The sequence below is a fragment of the Scyliorhinus canicula genome, chromosome 14, assembly GCF_902713615.1.
Source record: "Scyliorhinus canicula chromosome 14, sScyCan1.1, whole genome shotgun sequence".
In the NCBI taxonomy this organism is placed as follows: domain Eukaryota; kingdom Metazoa; phylum Chordata; class Chondrichthyes; order Carcharhiniformes; family Scyliorhinidae; genus Scyliorhinus; species Scyliorhinus canicula.
Window position 1 is genome coordinate 55,622,854 of NC_052159.1, and position 19,298 is coordinate 55,642,151.

Sequence of the window (19,298 nt, forward strand, 5' to 3'; positions counted from 1 at the left end):
CCAATTATTTTTCTTTTTTCCAATGAAGGGGCAATTTTAGCGTGGCCAATCCATGTACCTTGCACATATTGGGTTGTGGGGGTTGAAACCACGCAAACACGGGGAGAATGTGCAACTCCACACGGAGAGGACCCAGGGCCGGGATTCGAACCTGGTTCCTCAGTGCCGTAGGCAGCAATGCTAAACACTGTGCCACCGTGCTGCCTGATCCATACCGATCTTAATCCCCAAGGCCTTTTTCTATAAGGATAGACAAAATGATCATGGTGTTTTGCTTGTGGTGGGGATAAGAACCCAAGGATCCCTAAAATCGAAACTGCAAAGGAGGAAAATATGGGTGGTCTGGCCTACCGAATCTACAATACTACCATTGGCAGCTACAGCCAAGGGGGTGAGGGGAAGGATCCTTGAACCCAGCATGGAATGGGTGAGGTGGGAGGAATCTCCTGCAAGGGAACGACCCTCCGGGCCCTTACCACGCATGCTCCCACCCCCCCAGCAAAGTACACATCTGCCCAGGTGGTGATAGCCATGTGAGGACATGGAACAAATGAGGCAACATCTCGGTCTAATCGAGATGGCCCCCCATCTGCGGCAACCACAGATTCCCACCACATGCTCGACGCCATCGTCAACAGTGGAGACAGGACGCGGGTATATAGCAGTCAGGGACTTTATATAGGGACATACTCACAACCCTGGGCGAATGTGATGGAAGACCTGGACTATCGACAGGACAGGAACTCGGGCCCTCCAAATGAACACTTTCTCCGCAAGGAGACCAAGAAATCCAGGGCCCCGAGAGACACATTACTGGGGCAATTAATAAACACCGGGCAGTAAGGAGGGAGGGAACTGTGGGAACATCTATGGATGGTTACTAGATAGGGCAGGCCTACCATGGTTGGCGGCACGGTGGCGCCGTGGTTAACCACTGCGCCTCACGGCGCTGAGGACCCAGGTTCGATCCGATCCTGGGTCACTGTCGTCTGAAGTTTTACACATTCTCCCCGTGTCTGTATGGGTCTCACCTTGACAACCCAGAGATGTGCAGGGTAGGTGGATTGACGATGCGTAAATGCCCCTTAATTGGAAAAAAGGAATTGGCTACTCTAATTTTTTTAAAGACTACCGCTGAACGAAGCCAGACGAAAATGGGAGGACGAACTGAGAACTGAAGTAGGATGGGGGACTCTGGAGCGAAGCCACTGAGTCAGACCAACTCTACCTCCTCCTGCGCTAGGCTAAGCCTCATGCAGTTCAAAGTGGTGCACCGAGCTCACCTAACCAGAACCCGAATGAGCAGGTGCTCCCAGAGGTGGAGGATAGTTGCGAACGGTTACCAGGGATTCCCTGTCAACCATGCCCACATGTTCTGGGCCTACACAGCCTTCTTTTGAGGCAATGTCCAAGAGTGTGGGGTGAGGGGAGATCAGATGGCGATCAGCAGCACCACCCACAGCTGCAGAATGGCTGGCAGGACCTGTTGGAATTTCTCCTCCTGGACAAGATCAAATACACCATCCCGAGTATCGGACGAGGGCTTAGGCCATTCATCAGTCTGCTCCAAAACCTGTTTGAAGCAATATGGTTAGGAGGAAAGGGGGGAGGGGGCATCAATGAGGGCAGACAAAATCACAGAGAACAGATAGGAACAAGGGGAGGCGGGGGGCGGCAAGGAAGGAATCTAGTGAAGTATCAGGAAGGGACATGGGAAGGGCAGCATAGTGGCACAGTGGTTAGCATTGCTGCCTACGGCGCTGAGGACCCGGGTTCGAATCCCAGCCCTGGGTCACTGTCCGTGTGGAGTTTGCACATTCTCCCCGTGTCTGCGTGGGTTTCACCCCCACAACCCAAAGATGTGCAGGTTAGGTGGATTGGCCATGCTAAATTGCCCCTTAATTGGAAAAAAAATTGGGTACTCTAAATTTATTTAAAAAAAGGAAGGGACATGGGAAAAGAGCAAGGTGGTGAGGAAGAGAGCTCCCTCCAGCGAAGCATAGGGGTAACAGCAACAACCACAAAATGGAAGAAAGAATATAAAAATACAACACCCATGGTGAAAAAAGGGGCCACTGTGGAGCCCAGCTATCAAGGGGGGGAGAGAGGGGTGGAGGGGAAGGAGAGCAAGGAAAAGCGGCGGTACTTGTAAATTGTACATAAGAAACGTAAAGTTCACTCCGTTAAAGTTTTGCGTTTTTTATATATCTAATTATTAAATTGGGACAATTGGAAAATTCTAATAAGAATATTTATTAAAAAACATGGCAAACGTGTCTGCAAAATACTCAGTCAGTCTCCAGCCCTCCACCCCCTAGAGCAAGCCCATGATCCTCAAGTTCTGTCTCCCCGGCCTGTTCTCCAGGTCCTCCAATTTGTTTCTTAGCCCTTTATTACTCTCACCACCTCACCGGCTCCTCACCTATCAAGGTGAATTGGTCCCTATGCTGTGCCAATGGCTCCCCCACCCCCTTCACTCTCTCTCTTCTCCTGCACCTCCATTGATTTTCTTCGGTCAACGCCGCCTTTTATCGGGCGATAGCGTCTCATCCACCCACTCCCTTGAGCGAGGTCATTATCTCGCTCCGATGCCACCTCTAGATGTTTGCTGAACACACTTTCAAATCCCCCCGATGCCACCTCCCGTCAGAGTTCCAATCGTTAATGGGAGCAGCTGCACATGACGAACCAGCACCCCACCATCTTCTCTCCTGCTGGACTCACAGCCGCACTGTTGACAGACGTTCGCTTGCTTCCTCCTTCCTTCCCTGACCTTTCTTCTGGAACTTCGACCTCCATCATTTCCTTTAGAACTCCCATACCAGATCATCCAAAAGATACCCCTGAGATTGGACATAAAGGTCCAAAATTGATGATATAGCAGAAGTGACCCGATATGTGACCTCCACCTACATGCCTCCACCGGAAGTCCGTCAGGCATAGAAAAATTTTGTTCTTTTTAGATTGCCTTGTGGGCTAGGATGAGCAGAGATTGTACCAGCCCTTTCCTCCTCCAACCACAAGTACCATTGACACGAGGTTTGGGCAGAATTTGGGCCTGCTATATCCACCAACCCTCCCCTTCTCCCACCAGCTACTCCACCCATCCTGCAATTAAAATCATGGCCTTGTTTTATTATTGCTTTTCATCTTAACTGCGGAATATTTTTAGAAGAAGACAGTAATTGCACCAGAGAGAGAACATACACAGGAGGAAGATTCCCAGCAGTTAACCTATAACCCAAAACCTGTAGAAATCCTGTGAACGCAAGGTATTGGCACAGGAGGTGATGGGAAGTAGGAGGGTGCATGCTACCTCAGGGCAATCTTTTCACCTCACTTCATTCTCTCATTGATTTTCTGACTATAAAACATATAATGCAAATCACTAACCTATCTTTTCTACTGAACGCTGTGTGTAAGGGCAGCTCTTTGTAATTTCTCTTCTTTTAGGTTGTCAGAGCAAGCTGAGTCAGGCCCCTATTGATTTTCACAACACATAGCATTTTGCATTTATATACCTTTAAAGTAATGTCACGTCCCAAGGCAATGTAGCTCCTCTATTCCTCACAAGCACCAGCTCAAATATAACCTCATTGAAGATTTAGACCGTGAGCCAGAGGGGAACGAATTAGATAACAAACATAGGGCGTGATCCACCGGACGCGTTGCGCTCTCCCTTGAGCGGGATATGTCCGGTGAATGTCAAGAAAGCCCTCTCGTGGGCTTCCGGGCGATCTACACGCCTCGCAGGATTCACCCAAGTCCCACAAGGCGTCGGGAGTCAGAATCACGCCCACAAGGGGCGGGACCAAATTGCGCGCGCCAAAGCAGGTTTTAAACCGACTTTGGCAAACTTACCTAGCATCCACTGGCCTCCCTTGATTCTCCGGCCTCCCCAGCAAAGCTGCAGCTATGTGTCATTAAGCACTGGTCCATACAAATGTGGACAAGGCGGAATAGCACCCAGCAGGTCTCCCATACCATCGGAGACTCCTGGGTGGTCAGGGGCAGTAAGGGTGGCTCCCTGTCCCACTTCCTGGAACACGGGCACTTTGCACTGCCCAGCTGGCTGGAGCACTGTCCGGGTGCCAGGGTTGCAGTGCAAGGGTGCCCAGTTGCCAGGGTGGCACTGCCAGGGGGCGAGGGGGACCATGCCCATGAAAAGAGGGATCGGGGGAGTTTGAAGAGGCCGGTGAATAGCGGGAGAGGTTAAAAACGAGAAACTCGCCAGGCGTCAAACAGTTTGCGATGCAACCGGCCTGCACCCTTAGGCAAAATCTTGCTGTAGCATGGCAAGAAACCAATTATCACCATTTAAGCTCTATTTCAATACAATTAACAAGCCATTCTGTATCCAATGGCCTTCTGTCATTCATCGGGCTCCCCAGCAAGTGGCCACGCTGGCACCTTTTGAAAAATGTGAACCTGGCGGAAGGACTTTGTGGGAAGCTTAGGAGGGTGAGTAGCCATCTTTGCTCTCATGGAAAGAGTCCGGGGGCGCTGGGCTTGCCTACCTCAGTGTCAGTGGGGCATACGGTTACCCTCAGCTGGAGTTGGGGTCACCCTCCACAGGGGTGGGCCGCCCTGGGAGAGTGGGGGGGGGTGGGGGGGGGGTGCTGTGGGGCAACTGTGTGGCACAGCACCATGCCAACCCCTGGATCATGTGTACCCGTTCTTGGCGCACCCTTTGTTCCTGTCTGCCCCACCAACCACCTATAACCCACCGACCGCCGAGGCCTCTGGTCATGCGGCTGATGACTATTGCTATGGGAAGTGGCAATTGTGGTTAAGTGAGCACTTCAACACAACCCAAATGGATCCCTGTGAGTGGGGGGGGGGGGGGACCCGATCAAGGAGTCAATTAATCGCCTGGAAAGCAGACTGGGCGCCCAGGACCGGGCGATTCAGAAGGTGGAGAAGGCGCTGCTGGAACAAGAGGAGCACCAAAAGAGCGGTGGACCATGGAGGTGGGACTGCTTCGAGGCAGCAAGAAAGGCTATTGGTAAAAGGTGGAAGACCTTGAGAACCGGTCCCGCCGACAGAATCTAAGAATCGCGGGCTTCCTGAGGGAGCGGATGCAGGAGCATACGTGGTGGGTATATTCGAAAAGTTGCTTGGCGAAGGGGCATTCCCCTGACCGCTGGAGGTGGACAGGGCGTATCGGGCGCTTGCCAGGAAGCCGTGGATGGGGGACCCTCTGAAGGCGATGGTGGTGAGATTCCACAGGCTCCTGGATAAGGAATGTATTCTGCGGTGGGCCAAGAGCACGCAAAGGTGCAAGTGGGAGAATAGCATCCTGCGGGTACACCTGGACCTGAGCGTGGAGGTGGCGAGGAAGAGGGCAGGCTTCAACCAGATCAAGGCAATCTTCTTTAAGAAGCAGGTGAGGTTCGGCCTGCTGTACCCGGCACGCTTGTGGGTCACGCATGAATACCAACACTATTATTACGAGTCGCCCGATGAGGCGCTGGACTTTGCAAAAAGAAACGGACTGGTGGGAGCTTGAGAACTTTTGGACTCAGTGATAATATGTTGGCCTATATTGAGCCCCTTTTTTTTGTCTGTTCTTTTTCTGGGGGGGCTTTTGTTGACTTATTTTTTTCATCTCTCCCCCTTCGGATTGTCGGTGGGGTTGCGGTTGGGGGTGTGTGGTTTTTCCTCTCTTACTGTTGTTAAAATTGGCTGTTTTTAATATTGCTTTGATAAGTTTTTTTTGGAGCTCTGTTCAGGAGAGAAGGGAGTGGGGGGGGGGGGGGTGGTTTCGATTTATTTTCTTTTGTTTCTGGTTCTTTTCTGTTTGTGGGGTAGATGTTGGTAATTGTTCTTCTTGTGTTGTAGTTTGGGTAATTATACTCTTGTGCACTTTGGTGGAATGGAAGACGTGCCTATCTGGGTTTCGGTGGGTGGTGCCTTTGATCTTTGTTTTAGCTTGCTGCTGGGTGTTTGTTGGGGGATGGCTGGATGAGGAAACTTGTTGCAGGAGCGGGGGAAGGGGAGTGAGGGAACAATGGGTGAGAGACTTCTTGGCGCCAGAGGCGGGGGGGTCGCAAGTTAGCTAGAGTGAGCTAGCTCACAGAAGTACAGTGGGGTGGGGTGTATAAGATTTGTTTATTAGCTGGGTTGGGATTTAGAGTAGTGTTGCTGGTTGGGGGGGGGGGGGGGAGGGGGGGCGGGGCGATGGGTTCTGCTGACGTGGGAGGGACTTCGATGGAAGGTCACTGAGGGGGGTCGGGGGGGGGGAGGGCCGGAGGAGGTGCGGCGCACGGGCTACCAGGCGGGCCCCAAGAAGGGGGATGGGCTGACTGACTGGGATAGGGCGGCACTTTGCCCCCCCAACTAGGCTGGTCCACTTGGAACGTCCGGGGGGCTCAATGGGCCAGTGAAGAGGGCTTGTGTGTTTGCACACCGTAGGAGTTTGAAGGCGGATGTGGTGCTGCTGCTGCAGGAGATTACATCTTAAGGTGGTGGACTCAGGTCAGGTTGAGGAAAGGTTGGGTTGGGCAGGTTTTCCACTCGGGGCTGGACTCTAAGACAACGGCTGCTGCGATTTTGATAAATAAGCGGGTGGCGTTTGAGGCGGAGAGGATAGTCTCGGATGTAGGAGGGAGATTATCATGGTTAGTGGTAGGTAGCAGGGGATGAAGGTAGTGTTGGTCAACGTATACGCGCCAAATTGGGACGATGGGGATTTTATAAAGCGGGTGCTGGGGAAGATTCTGGACCTGGATTCGCAGAGGCTGATTATGGGTGGGGATTTCAACACGGTTATTGATCCAGGCCTGGAGTGGTCATGTTCGAGAACCGGTAGGGTGCCAGCAATGGCAAAGGAGCTGAAAGGGTTCATGTAGCAGATGGGGGATGGATCCGTGGAGATTTAGGCAGCCGAGAGCCAGGGAATTTTATTTCTTCTCCCACGTTCACAAGATCTATTCCCGGATAGATTTCTTTGTTGTGGGCAGGGCCCTGTTGGCGGGTGTGGTGGACACGAGCTATTCGACAATTACGATCTGTAATGCTCCGCACTGGGTGGACCTGCAGGTCAGTATGGATGGCAAGCAGCGCCCGCACTGGAGAGTGGATGTGGGGCTGTTGGCGGACGAAGTGGTCTGCGAGAGATTGAGGAAGTGCAAGCTGAACTATTTGCAGGTAAATGACACGGGTAGGTCTTCAGCAGCGGTGGTCTGGGAAGTGCTGAAGACGATGGTGAGAGGGAGCTTGATCTCGATCCGGGCTCACAGGGACAGGACGGATAGGGCAAGAAACGGACTGATGGGTAAGAGAGATCCTATGAGTGGATAGGAGTTTATGCGGAGGCTCCAGAGGCTATTGAGGGAACGCCGGAGGCTGCAGGTGGAATTTAGGTTTGTTAAACTACAGGTAGGGCAGTGGAGCAGCTCAGGAAGGTGAGGGAGCGGTGTTCAAGCAACGGGGAAAAGGCCAGTAGGTTGCTTGAACCAGCTCAGGAAAGAGCGGCCAAATAGGGAAAGTGGTTGATGGGGATGGGGAACTTAGCTGGGGACTCGGAGGGGTGAGCAAGACCTTTCGGGACTTTTATTGAAGGCTGTATAGATCGGACCCCACTGGGGGGGGCCGGTGGGGATGAGGCACTTTTGGATGGGTGACTTTTCCGAAGGTGGATGGGGAGGTAGTAGAAGGGCTGGGGCCCTGGTCGGGCTAGAGGACAGATAATGGAGGGCTTGAAGGCCATGCAGTCGGGGAAGGCCCTGGGACCGGACGGCTACCCAGTCGAGTTCTATAAAAAGTTCTCCGGGATATTGGGGCCAGTGCTGTTGGAAGTCTTTTAACGAGGCCAAGGAAAGAGGAGTTCTACCCCAGACAATGTCACAGGCCATGATTTTGCTCATTTTGAAAAGGGACAAGGACCTGCAGCTGTGTGGTTCTTATCGGCCGATATCCTTGTTAATGTGGATGCCAAGCTCCTGGCTAAGATTCTGGCCTCGAGGATTGAGGACTGTGTATCGGACGTCATAGGAGAAGACAAGACAGGGTTTGTTAAGGGCAGGCAGCTGGGGGCCAATGTTAGAAGGGCTGCTCAATGTGATTATGCTGCCCCGGGGGTTAGCGAAGTTGAAGTGGTGGTGCGATGGACATGGAAAAGCGTTCGACTGGGTTGAGTGGGATTACTTAGGGAGGTGCTGGAGCAGGTTTTGGGTTTGGGAGGGGGCTTTGTTGACTGGGTTAGGCTGCGTACAGGGCGCCGGTAGTTAGTGTTACGGACAATAGGACGACGTCGGAATATTTCCGACTACACCGGGGGACGAGGACAGGGAGTGTCCCCTCTCCCCACTGTTTGCGCTGGCGATAGAACCGCTGGCGATTTCTCTGAGGGCTCAAGGGGCTGGTCCCAGGAGGGAGGGGAGGGGGGGGTGTTGGAACACAGAGTCTCGTTGTCTGCGGATGACTTGCTGCTGTATGTCTAGACCCAATGGAGAGGATGGGGGAAATTATGGGATTCCTAGGGGAATTCGGCCGGTTTTGGGTTACAAGCTCAATATGGGGAAGAGGCGAGTTGTTTGTGGTGCATGCGAAGGGCCAGGAGAGGCAATTGGGGAAACTACCCGTTTCAGAGTGGTGGAGGGACAGTTTTAGATACTTGGGTATTCAGATGGCGAGGGATTTGGATAGGCTACACAAATTGAACCTGGCCCGTTGGTGGACCAGATGAAGGAGGATTTTCGGAGATGGGATGCGCTCCCGCTGTCTCTGCCAGATAGGGTGCAGTCGTTTTTAAAAATGGCAGTCCTCCCGAGGTTTTCTCTTCATTTTCCAGTGCCTCCCCATTTTCATCCCACGTTCCTTTTTAAGCGGATTAGTAAGATTACTGTGGGCTTTGTGTGGGGGGAGGGGCAAGCCCCCCCACGGTGAAGAGGGCAATGCTGGAACAGAACCGGGGACGAGAGCGGGCTGGCGCTGCCGAATTTCAGTAATTACTACTAGGCGGCAACATAGCCATGGTGAGGCAGGTTGGGGGGGTGCGGGGGGGAGCCGGCGTGGGTACGTATGGAGGCGGGCCTCGTGTAAGGGCACACGTTTAGGGGCACTGGTGATGGCGCCCCTGCTGTTCCCGCCGGCGCGTTACTCTGCCAGTCCGGTGGTGGTGGCGACCCTGAGAATCTGGGGGCAGTGGAGGAGACATGTGGGGGCAGGGGGGTCTTCTGTGGTGGTCCCAATCTGCGATAACCATAGGTTTTGCCCCAGGGAGGATGGATGGGGGGGGTTCCGTATTTGGCAGGAGAGCAGGAATAGAGAGGATGGGGGGACTTGTTCATAGAAGGAAGCTTCCCTAGTATGAGGGCGCAGGAGGAGAATTTTGCATTGGCTGGAGGGAATGATCTGTATTTACAGGTGCGGGCTTTTGTGGAGGCAGGTGCCAACCTTCCCACTCCTGCCGTCAAGGGAGATTCAGGATAGGGTGGTTTCTAGAGGATGGATAGGGGAGGGGAGGGTCTCGGATATATATAAAGAGCTTATGGGGTCGGAGGAGACGCAGTCCGAGGAGCTGAAGCTTAAGTGGGAGGAGGAGCTGGGGGTGTGAGATGGAGAAGGGTCTGTGGGCGGACGCGCTAGAAAGAGTTAGTGCCACCCGCAACATGTGCCAGGCTCAGCCTGATCCAGTTTAGGTTGTTCACCGGGCTCACATGACGGTGGACCGGATGAGCAGATTCTTTGAGGTGGAGGACAGATGTGCGAAGTGTGTGGGGGGGGCAGCGAACCATGTCCAATGTTTTGGGCATGTCCAAAACTGAGTCCGGAGGTGGCGATTTTTGGGGTATCGCAGGATCCGGGAATCCAGGAGGAGAAAGAGGCAGATGTTCTGGCATTGCTTCCTTGGTAGCGTGGAGGTGCATATTGCTGGCATGGAGGGACTCAAAGCCCACCAAATCGGAGACCCTGGCTTTCAGACATGGCTGGCTTCCTCTGTCTGGAAAAAATTAAGTCGCCATGAGCAGGGTCTCTGTTACGGTTCGCCCGGAGGTGGCAACCATTCGTCGACTTCCTCGCAGAAAATTAAACGTCAGCACAAAAGGGGGGGGTGGGGTTAGGTTAGTGTAGCGTAGTGGGGTAAGTAATGGCAGGACCTGCGGGAGAGTGTGGCGGAATTTGCATAGTATGGTATATACTTTTTTTTTCTTTACTTATTATTTATATTGTGGATTTTGTTGTTGTTAAACTACCAAAGAAAATACCTCAATAAAATGTTTATTAAAAAAAAATACTTCCAGAACAGTTGGTGCTTCTCCTAAGAAATTATGAGGGGAGAATTATGGCATAATTGCAACCCTTTGGAGCTTCGGGAATATTTGTCAATCAATAACATTTTATAACTCTCTCTTGCTGTTATAATTTGTCCCTGGCACATTGCTTACATATAGATCATGTTGCTGATGTTCCCAGTGGCAATCTGAAAGTATAAAAGGTAAGCTTGGTTCTGACATATTGGACATTTCCTGGAACTTTGGTGGAGTTTGTGTGTTTTTCATAACTGTCATGGAGCTTATACTAAATTGCAGCTTCCATTTGTGCCTCTGATGAATAGAGGTCTGTTTGTATCCTAATGTAGGGACACTAGTGATTCCGGAGGCATATGTGGTGTAACCAGTCTTACCTGACATTTCTATTAGGTTTCCTTCAAAAAGCCCAAAGTGGAAGGGGAATCTCGGGGGAAAGTCTTTATGATGCAGTTGTGGCTGCACTGTAATAATTCTTTTTTTTCAGTATAAATTTAGAGTACCCAATTATTTTTTTTTCCAATTAAGGGCCAATTTAGCACGGCAATTTACCTACTCTGCACATCTTGTGTTGTGGTTGTGAGACCACGTAGACACAGGGAGAATGTGCAAACTCCACACAGACAGTGACCTGGGGCTGGGATTGAACCCAGGTCCTCAGCGCCGTAATGCAGCAGTGCTAACCACTGCGCCATCCTGCGGCCAGCACTATAATAATTCTACAAATGCTCCGAACAGATACATTGCAGAAAAATGGCAGCAAAGTGGTCTGGAACTTGTTCACAAATGGCTTTGGGGTAAATATCTCCGATATTAACAACCCATTTCATATGAGTTGATCATGTTGGATAATCATACACATAAATCTCTGGAAAATAATATAAAAGTGATTTCATCTGTACATTAATCCGACTACTGAGCAGGATTTTATTGCACTTGATAATCCCTATTGCCTCCTGTCTTCCTTGAAATGCATATAATACATAATGGAAGCAGAGATTTAATGCAACAAATTTTCACCTCATTTTCCAATTGGTAGGATCCACTTTGCTGATAGGATAGTGAGGGGAGATCTGAAGGCCAAAAGTCAAAATAAGTATATTTCACTTTTCTGGCTTTTTCCTCCACTTTTTTGTCTTAACAGTGATAACAGATAATTGTTTCTTGGAAACTAAAAACTTCATATATTTTTATTTTTCAACAGAAGTCACTAGATCTTAATCAAGAGTTTTAACTTTGGCAGGTTTTTTCCCTGTAGACTAGGGACACTAACAGAGCTCTAAAGCTGTTCCAGCAGAGATCCTGAACCAGGGATTGAAGCTGAAACTTCCCTCGTTGTTGATTTTGTAATATTGGTTGGTTCATTCGCCCAATATGGCATCAAGGGAGATTCTGTAGTTTTCAGTAGAGAAATTACCAAATAGTGTTTCAGTTCTTTTGTATAGTTAAAAAAATAATTCTGATGCCTATTTCAATTAATTTATGATGTATGGCTTCCAAGGCAGGTCTATCCGAAGCAGAACAGGAACAGATGAGGGAAAATGCTTAATCAGAAAGAGTCTAATTACAACAGACTGAAAGAGCAAAAATGGACAAGTCATTATTTGTAAAAATTAAGACACTGGGAGTCGGTGCTTTTGGGGAGGTCTGCCTGGCTCAAAAAGTGGATACCAATGCTCTGTATGCAATGAAAACCTTACGGAAGAAGGATGTGCTGAGTCGGAATCAAGTGGCTCATGTGAAAGCAGAGAGGGATATTCTGGCTGAAGCTGACAATGAATGGGTAGTCAAACTCTACTATTCTTTCCAAGATAAAGAAAACTTATACTTTGTGATGGATTACATCCCAGGTGGAGATATGATGAGCCTCTTGATACGAATGGGAGTTTTCCCAGAGTCCCTGGCAAGGTTCTATATTGCAGAACTGACCATAGCCATTGAGAGCGTGCATAAAATGGGATTTATTCACAGGGATATTAAACCTGACAACATCCTGATTGATCTTGATGGACACATTAAACTCACTGACTTTGGTCTTTGTACTGGATTTAGGTGGACTCATGATTCCAAATACTATCAGAAAGGTGAGTCTTTGTTGTATAATTTTAACATTTTCCTTTATTGACTTACACATGTTGCCTACATTATAGAATGTTTTGCATGTGTTTATTTAGTTCATGATAGAGCAGTATTGTACTTGTATTGTTAGCAGAGTATCAGTTTGAGTTATAACAGAAAATGATAGCCTGGCATCATCTGTTTCACTTGTAACAGTGTATGCACCATAGAACCATAGAACCACGACAGTACAGAAGGAGGCCATTCTGCCCATCAAGTCTGCACCTACCCTCTAAAAGAGCTCCCTAACCAGGCTCTCGCCCTATCCTAACCCCCCATAACCCCACCTACCTGCACATCCCTGGACACACTAAGGGGAAATTTAGCATACTAATCCACCTACCTGAACATCTTTGGACTGTGGGAGGAAACTGGAGCACCCCGAGGAAACCCACGCCAACATGGGGAGAAAATGCAAACGCCACACAGACAGCCAAGGCTGGAATTGGGCCCAGGTCCGTGGTGCTGTGAGGCAGCAGTGCTAACCACTGTGACAGCCCCAAGGAGGTGTGGAGGAGGTAAAAAGGCAGATTTTGCATCCACTGTACATGCCTGGAAAAGTAACATTGTAAAAGTTTAGAGTGGACCAGGGTGTCGTGGAGAGAAAGGTTCCTTTGGTTTGTTTAAAGGGGAGGCAGGTGAGGGGATGGGAAGGTGTGCTTGGTGGTGGCATCACACTGGAGGTGGTGGAAATGACAGAGGATTCATTAAAACTGGAAATGATCATTTGGGACAAAATTAATAGTCACTCGGGCAAACGTGGCTTAATTAATGAAAGCTAGCATGGATATATTAAGGGAAAACCATGTTTAATTAACTTGCTTGACTGTTTTGATGCAGTACCAGAGAGGGTTGATGAGGATGTTACGATCCCAGTTGGTGTTATAACTGGAATGGAATATGCCAGAATGGAACCCTGGCTCAAAAGACGGTGGGCGGGATTCTCCGTCCTGCTAGACCCGTTTTCCGGCACGGCGCTCCCCCGCCAGCAGCGAGATCCTTTGTCCTGGCAGTGGCCAATGAAGTTTTCCATTGTGACCACCCCCACACCGTTGGGAGATCCTCCAGCGTGAGTGCACTGCCAGCGAAGAGGAGGATCCTGCTGACAGAGAATCCCGCTCCGCAACTTTTAATTGTTTTTAATAAAAATGTAGAGGATGAGTCACGGGACCGCTAATTCATTTTAATAACAAGAAAAAACATGGGGTGAATTCTCCATTCTGGAGTCTTAAGTGTTGATGCCATTGTGAAAATGGTGGAGTTTCACGACGGCGTGATCGGGTCCCCAGCTGCAGCGATTTAACTGCTCCCAAGGGGCTAGCACGGGCTTATCGGGAAACTCAACATGCTGTTAATGGACCAGCAGCCGATTCGCCGGTTCCGTGATTTACGCAATGCCGCGGCTGCACATAAACCATTCTCCCCCTCACACACACAAGCGTCGCAGCCAACATGGCTGCAAGGAGAGCAGCGCCATGCTTCCGCGATGCCGAACTCAAGACCCTCCTTGACTCCGTGGAGGAGAGGAGGTCAGCAGACGCCATTGTTCGCCGTGCCTGGGCAGAGGTGGGAGCCGCTGTCAGCGCCGTCGGGATGGTGGCCCAGACTGGAGGCCAGTGCAGAAAAAAAACTGTACAACCTCCTCAAGGTGGCCAGGGTGAGTACCCAGCGCTGTGCCCCGGCACTAATGCCCTTACCCCACACACAGATGTGACCCCCCGCCCCACTAACCTGACCCACATGGCTGCACCCATGCCAGCAGCAACGGTCGAGTGCTCTGGCCACTGATACCATCAGATGCCCAACCCCGGGGCTGCATGCGCCGGGCCGTCTAACACTGTTGCTATTTGTATCTGCCCCCCACCCACTCTCCAGGGCAAGGCTGCGCACAACCACCGGGAGAAACCGGAGGGGGACTACCAGACCTGCGTCCCCTCACCATGCCCGAGCAGATGGCACTAGACATTGTCGGCGGGCCGGAGGAGAGAGGTCACCGACGCGGATGTCGGTGGCGCTTCCCCTGCCTGATTGCAGGTCCTCACGACAAATGTGTGCCCACCCCAAACTCCCTCACCTCACCCCATACCCCAACCCCCTTCACTCCACACACCCTCTACCCCACACCCTCACCCCAACCCAAACCACCTAACGCCTCACCCTTGTCCAGCTGCCTAACCATACATGCCGTCTTGTGTCTTACAGGACCAGCCGGGGATGGGCCCGACTCATCCGGGGCCCCCCGCCCCCAGCGAGTGCCAGAGCCGGTGCCCCCCCAGACTGCCGAGCACCAACAGGGAAAGCAGCCGGAACACCAGCCCTCTGCCCGAAACGACCCAGGACCACCACAACCCAGGAGGCCCCAGAGTTCGGGTCGGAAGAGGACACTGACTTCCAATCACAGCTTCTCCAACACCCTTCACCATCTCTGAGACTATCACCTCAATTGGGCAAATTAGTGAAGAGGCTTCTGGGACACTCATTGGTGCGCATCAGACAATCGTTCCGGTACAGCAGGTGGAGGTAGGAGCAGCCGTGGGGCCGGACGGTCGGAGGGCAGGCCGGCCCCAGCAACCAGCTGCCGCCCAGTTGGGTCCCGGGCTCCTGGAAGATCCAGTTCCACCCACAGTGCAAATGCAGGTTGAGACCCAGGGACTAGAGGAGGAGATGAGGGCTGGCTTACAGCACCTGCAGACGCAGGTGGAGGAGTCCATCCACGTGCAGGAGCAGGGTGTGGTGCCGGTCATGCATGCCATCCAGGCTGAAACCGCATGGGAAGTGTCCGTGGTGGAGGCAATGGGGTGACGGTGTTGGACATGGTCAGCGTGTGCAAGGCCTGGGGCATTCTGTGCAGGCGGAGACCATGGCCCAGAATAGGGCTGTCCACTCACAGGAAACCATGTGCTAGAGCCAGCTGGAGATTGCAGCAGCACTCCTCAGCGTGGCCCAGTCACAGCAGGCCATTGTTGAGAGCATCAGCGGCATTACCCAGGTGATGGCCCAGTCACAGCAGGCCATTGCTGAGAGCATCAGCCGGCTGGTGCACATGGAGCACAGACATAGAGGGAAGTGGTCCAGTCCCAAACGGAGATGGCCCGCCCCTGTGCTCCATGGCCGCTAACGTTCAGACCTTTGTCGATCCCAGAGTGGCATCCAGGACTGGCAGTGCCAGGTGGCGGGGAGGCCTCGGGGGATGACTCCACTCACATCCCTGTCCCATTGAGAAGCTCGGGGGCCATTGGGCACCCCGAGGAAGGAGGAGGTGCTGGAGCCCGTGCCGGTGACTCCTACAAGGGAGGTACCGGAACACTGCAGCACCTCGGGCTCTCCCCTCATGTTCCTGGTGCATCTGGTGGACAGCGGCAGCACCACGCCATCCCGGAAGTCCGAGGACCAGCCGGGCCCATCCAGGCAGGGCCAGCCCAGGAGACGTGCGCCAACGGAGACCCTCGCCACATGGCAGGAGTCACAGCAGTCCGCCTCCACGCCTGCTGTACCATCTGGAATATCATCTAGGGGCCGTAAGGGCAGAACGTTAGACACCAGTTAAGTTGGCACGGGTGCAGAAAAAAGTTTAGTTATGGGGCTAGGGCACAGACTGTATATACCTCTTCACATTAAACACCAGTTAACACCATTGAAACCTGCCTCTGTGCTCTGTCTGTCTGATGGGTGTGGGGGTGGGGCAGTTAGTGATGGCCACTGGGAGTGAGGGGTGGTGGCGGTGGACGAGTGAGGCCCAGTGGGTGGAACGTGCAGCCACCCACACCCCCAGCGATTCAACAGGGCCATGTGATGGACTGGCCAGCTCGCATGCAGGGATCACCCAGGTGGAAGGTGCTAATGTGGGCATGATTCAGACATTGTCTAACGATATTGAGCACGGAGCTCATCGCAGAGTGGGCTGTCATCATCCTCCATCCCATGGACCAGACCCGCTGTCAATGGCAACCCAGTGTCTCAGCTCGTAGTGCCGCAGGTATATATAACGGAGTGGGGTGTGCATGCGGGTGGTATAGTGGTGTGGGGGGTGAGGGTGGTCGGTGGTGGGAGGTGAGGGTGTTCGGTGGTGAGGGCGTACGGTATTGTGGTGTCCATTCCCCTGCCCAGAAACCCCCCTCTCCCCTAGTTGGTAAAACGTGTCAATTAATGTGTCCCATGCTCTCTGGCCCTGGCAGTTCTATTGTGCAGCCTCCCGTGCCAGATCAGCCCCCATATCCTGCTCATTGTCCCCCTCATCCTCATTGTCTGACGAGGCCTGCCCTTGCTCCTCATCCTCCTCCAGCACATTGTCCCTCTGCTGGGCTATATTATGGAGGACGCAGCAGGCCACGACGATGTGTCCGACCCTCCTTCCCTTGTACTGAATAATAATTAATAATCTTTTATTGTCACAAGTATGAAGTTACTGTGAAAAGCCCCTAGTCACCACATTCCGGCACATGTTCAGGTAAGCTGGTACGGGGATTGAAAAAGCGCTGCCGGCCTTGTTCTGCATTACAAACCAGATGTCTAGCCCACTGACCTAAACCAGCCCTTAAAAACAAGGGAGACCAGGATTAACATGAAGATCCTTAGATTCCCCTGAAGAACATGAGTGAACCAGCTGAGGTTTTAGGAACACCAACAATGGTTTTATGGTCATCATTATACTTTAAATTTTAGATTTTTATTGAATTTAAATTTCACCAATTGTCATGACGGGATTTGAACCCAGGTCCCCAGAGCATTACTCTGGATTACCATTCAGTGACAATACCACTATGCCACCACCTGGAGGGCCCCTCTAGAGTGGTCCATGCACCTGAAACGCATCTTCAGGACCCCGAAGCACCTCTCGAACACACCCCTGGTCGCACAATGGCATCATTGTATCGGGTCTCCGCGTCGGTCTGTGGCCTCCATATAGCCATCATCAGCCACGACCGCAACGGGTAACCCCTGTCGCCCAGCAACCATTCCCCCAGTGGGGGGAGGGGGGTGTCCCTCGAACATGTCGTGGATCACAGATTGTACCAAAATGAACAAACCATGTACACTGCCCGGTATCGGACGCAGTCGTACAGTCATCTGGCGGTCACAGACCACCTGAATGTTCATGGAGTGGTGTCCCGGTTGGTGAACAACGGCTTGTTATCCGCCGGTGGCCGTAGGGCGACATGCACCCCATCGATTATCCCCACACCCGTGGAACGGCGACGAAGCCCACTGCCCGGGCATCCTGTTGGGTGTGATCCGTAAGGGCATACAGGGCGTCCATAATGGCGCAGATGAACCTGTATGCCGATGCCTGAGAGATGTCGGACAGGTCCCCACTCGGCAACTGGAATGACCCCTTTGCGTAGAGGTTGGTGGCCAGGGAATGGGGTGGCACCCACCCATACGGCCGTTTACTCGACGTCCACCCAGGGGCCAGGGTGGGTGGCCAACAAGGTGGCCACCGTATTGGGGCTCGGTGTGTGGACTCCGTCCCTGTCCTGTTGTGGGCTCCCCGGCTGCTTGGCCTGCCCCTTCCCCTCCCCTCCCCCGGCCCTGGCATGCCGCCCCCCCGAAAGCACGACGTCCGCCCCCCATGCAACCTCCTCTTGCAGCCGCCACAGCCAGCACGCCAGCTTCACAATTTTAAAAAATGGTTAGAAGCATGGTGTCGGGAGATCAGTCCATCCGGGGCACAGAATCGCTGAGGCCCCAGAGAATCGGTCGTCAGGACTGATAATGAGATGCATACTGCACTTCCAGGCTGCGCGGCTAGTGCCGCGATTTTGTCGAGTTGGGGGGTCTGGAGAATTCTGAATCGGCACAAAACCGGCGTCAAGCCTGATTTCAGCGTTGGAGCCTATTCTCCGGCCGATAGTGTTCCGTGATTTCGGCATGATGTCACGGAGAATCCAGCCCCATGTATTTAACATGAAAATGTTGTATTATGATAGAGTACACATTTACTCTCCCCTTAGCTTAATAATTACACACATGTTTTGGGGTTAACACAGATTTCAAAGTACACCTTAATCTACAATCGGCTCATTAACACAAAGTCCATTTTAAGCACGCAAGATGACTGGGCAAATATACTCTCCACTCTGAAGCCAAGTGAATGCTTGTGGATGTCTCCTCAGAATCCCCCCAGATGATTGTCATGTGAGGGTTTCTATACTCCCCTCCCAAATACACGCTCTAAAACCTTCTCTCATAATGATGCTTTCCCTTAGTGGTTTGCACTCCAAAATCTGGACCAGGTTTCCCAAATTGCACTTTTAAACAAAGCTTCCGCTCCACTTTTAATAGCAAATCCAATCCAGGATTACACCAACCCCTTTAGGACTTCTTTGTCTCAGCCACTTTTACACAAACTCCGAGATCCGATCTCTGATTTCCATAGTTATTTCATTGTCCACAGGGAAGTAAAATCTCACAAACCTGAAAATCACTTCAGATATCTTTCTGGATCTCGGCCTTCTTACCAGTTAGGTCTGTCTTCACTGAACAGCTTTCCATTCAAGTACCTTTAATCTCAGACGTTTTGGAAATCTCTCTTCACTTCTTTAGTTTCCTTAGTTAGCTGCTCCTCAGATTTCTGCAGTTGTTTTCTTACCCATTGTTCCATGCATGGTCTTTGGCTATTTTTCTAGCAAAGTTGAGAGAGATATTCCCTCTCTAGCCTTTTAAACCAATTGCTTCGAGCTGAGCAGTGAAAGTTACTTTCTCTCTCATTACCTATCTCCATTTGATAAGCAACCCCCACATGCTTACACCTTTTACTTATTCTACAGTCTGTAGTCCTTTCTAAACACAATAGAAACACAGTTAGAACTTAATCAACCCCCACACATTGTCCAGCATGAACCTACCTACAGATTTTACCCTTCCAGGCACAGAAACATTAAATTAAACCCACTTAAAAATATACCTTATTCCTAATGTTTACCAATA

General features: G+C 51.6%; 1 protein-coding gene across 1 annotated transcript in view; it reads left to right on the forward strand.

Annotated features, from left to right (window-relative positions):
- The window catches only part of lats2 (large tumor suppressor kinase 2), a 186,788-nt gene that overhangs the window by 100,259 nt on the left and 67,231 nt on the right, over positions 1-19,298 (forward strand). Inside the window, 3 exon segments of the mRNA XM_038818027.1 lie at positions 11,755-11,790; positions 11,792-11,828; positions 11,831-12,337. Coding sequence (XP_038673955.1) covers positions 11,755-11,790; positions 11,792-11,828; positions 11,831-12,337 — 580 coding nt within the window.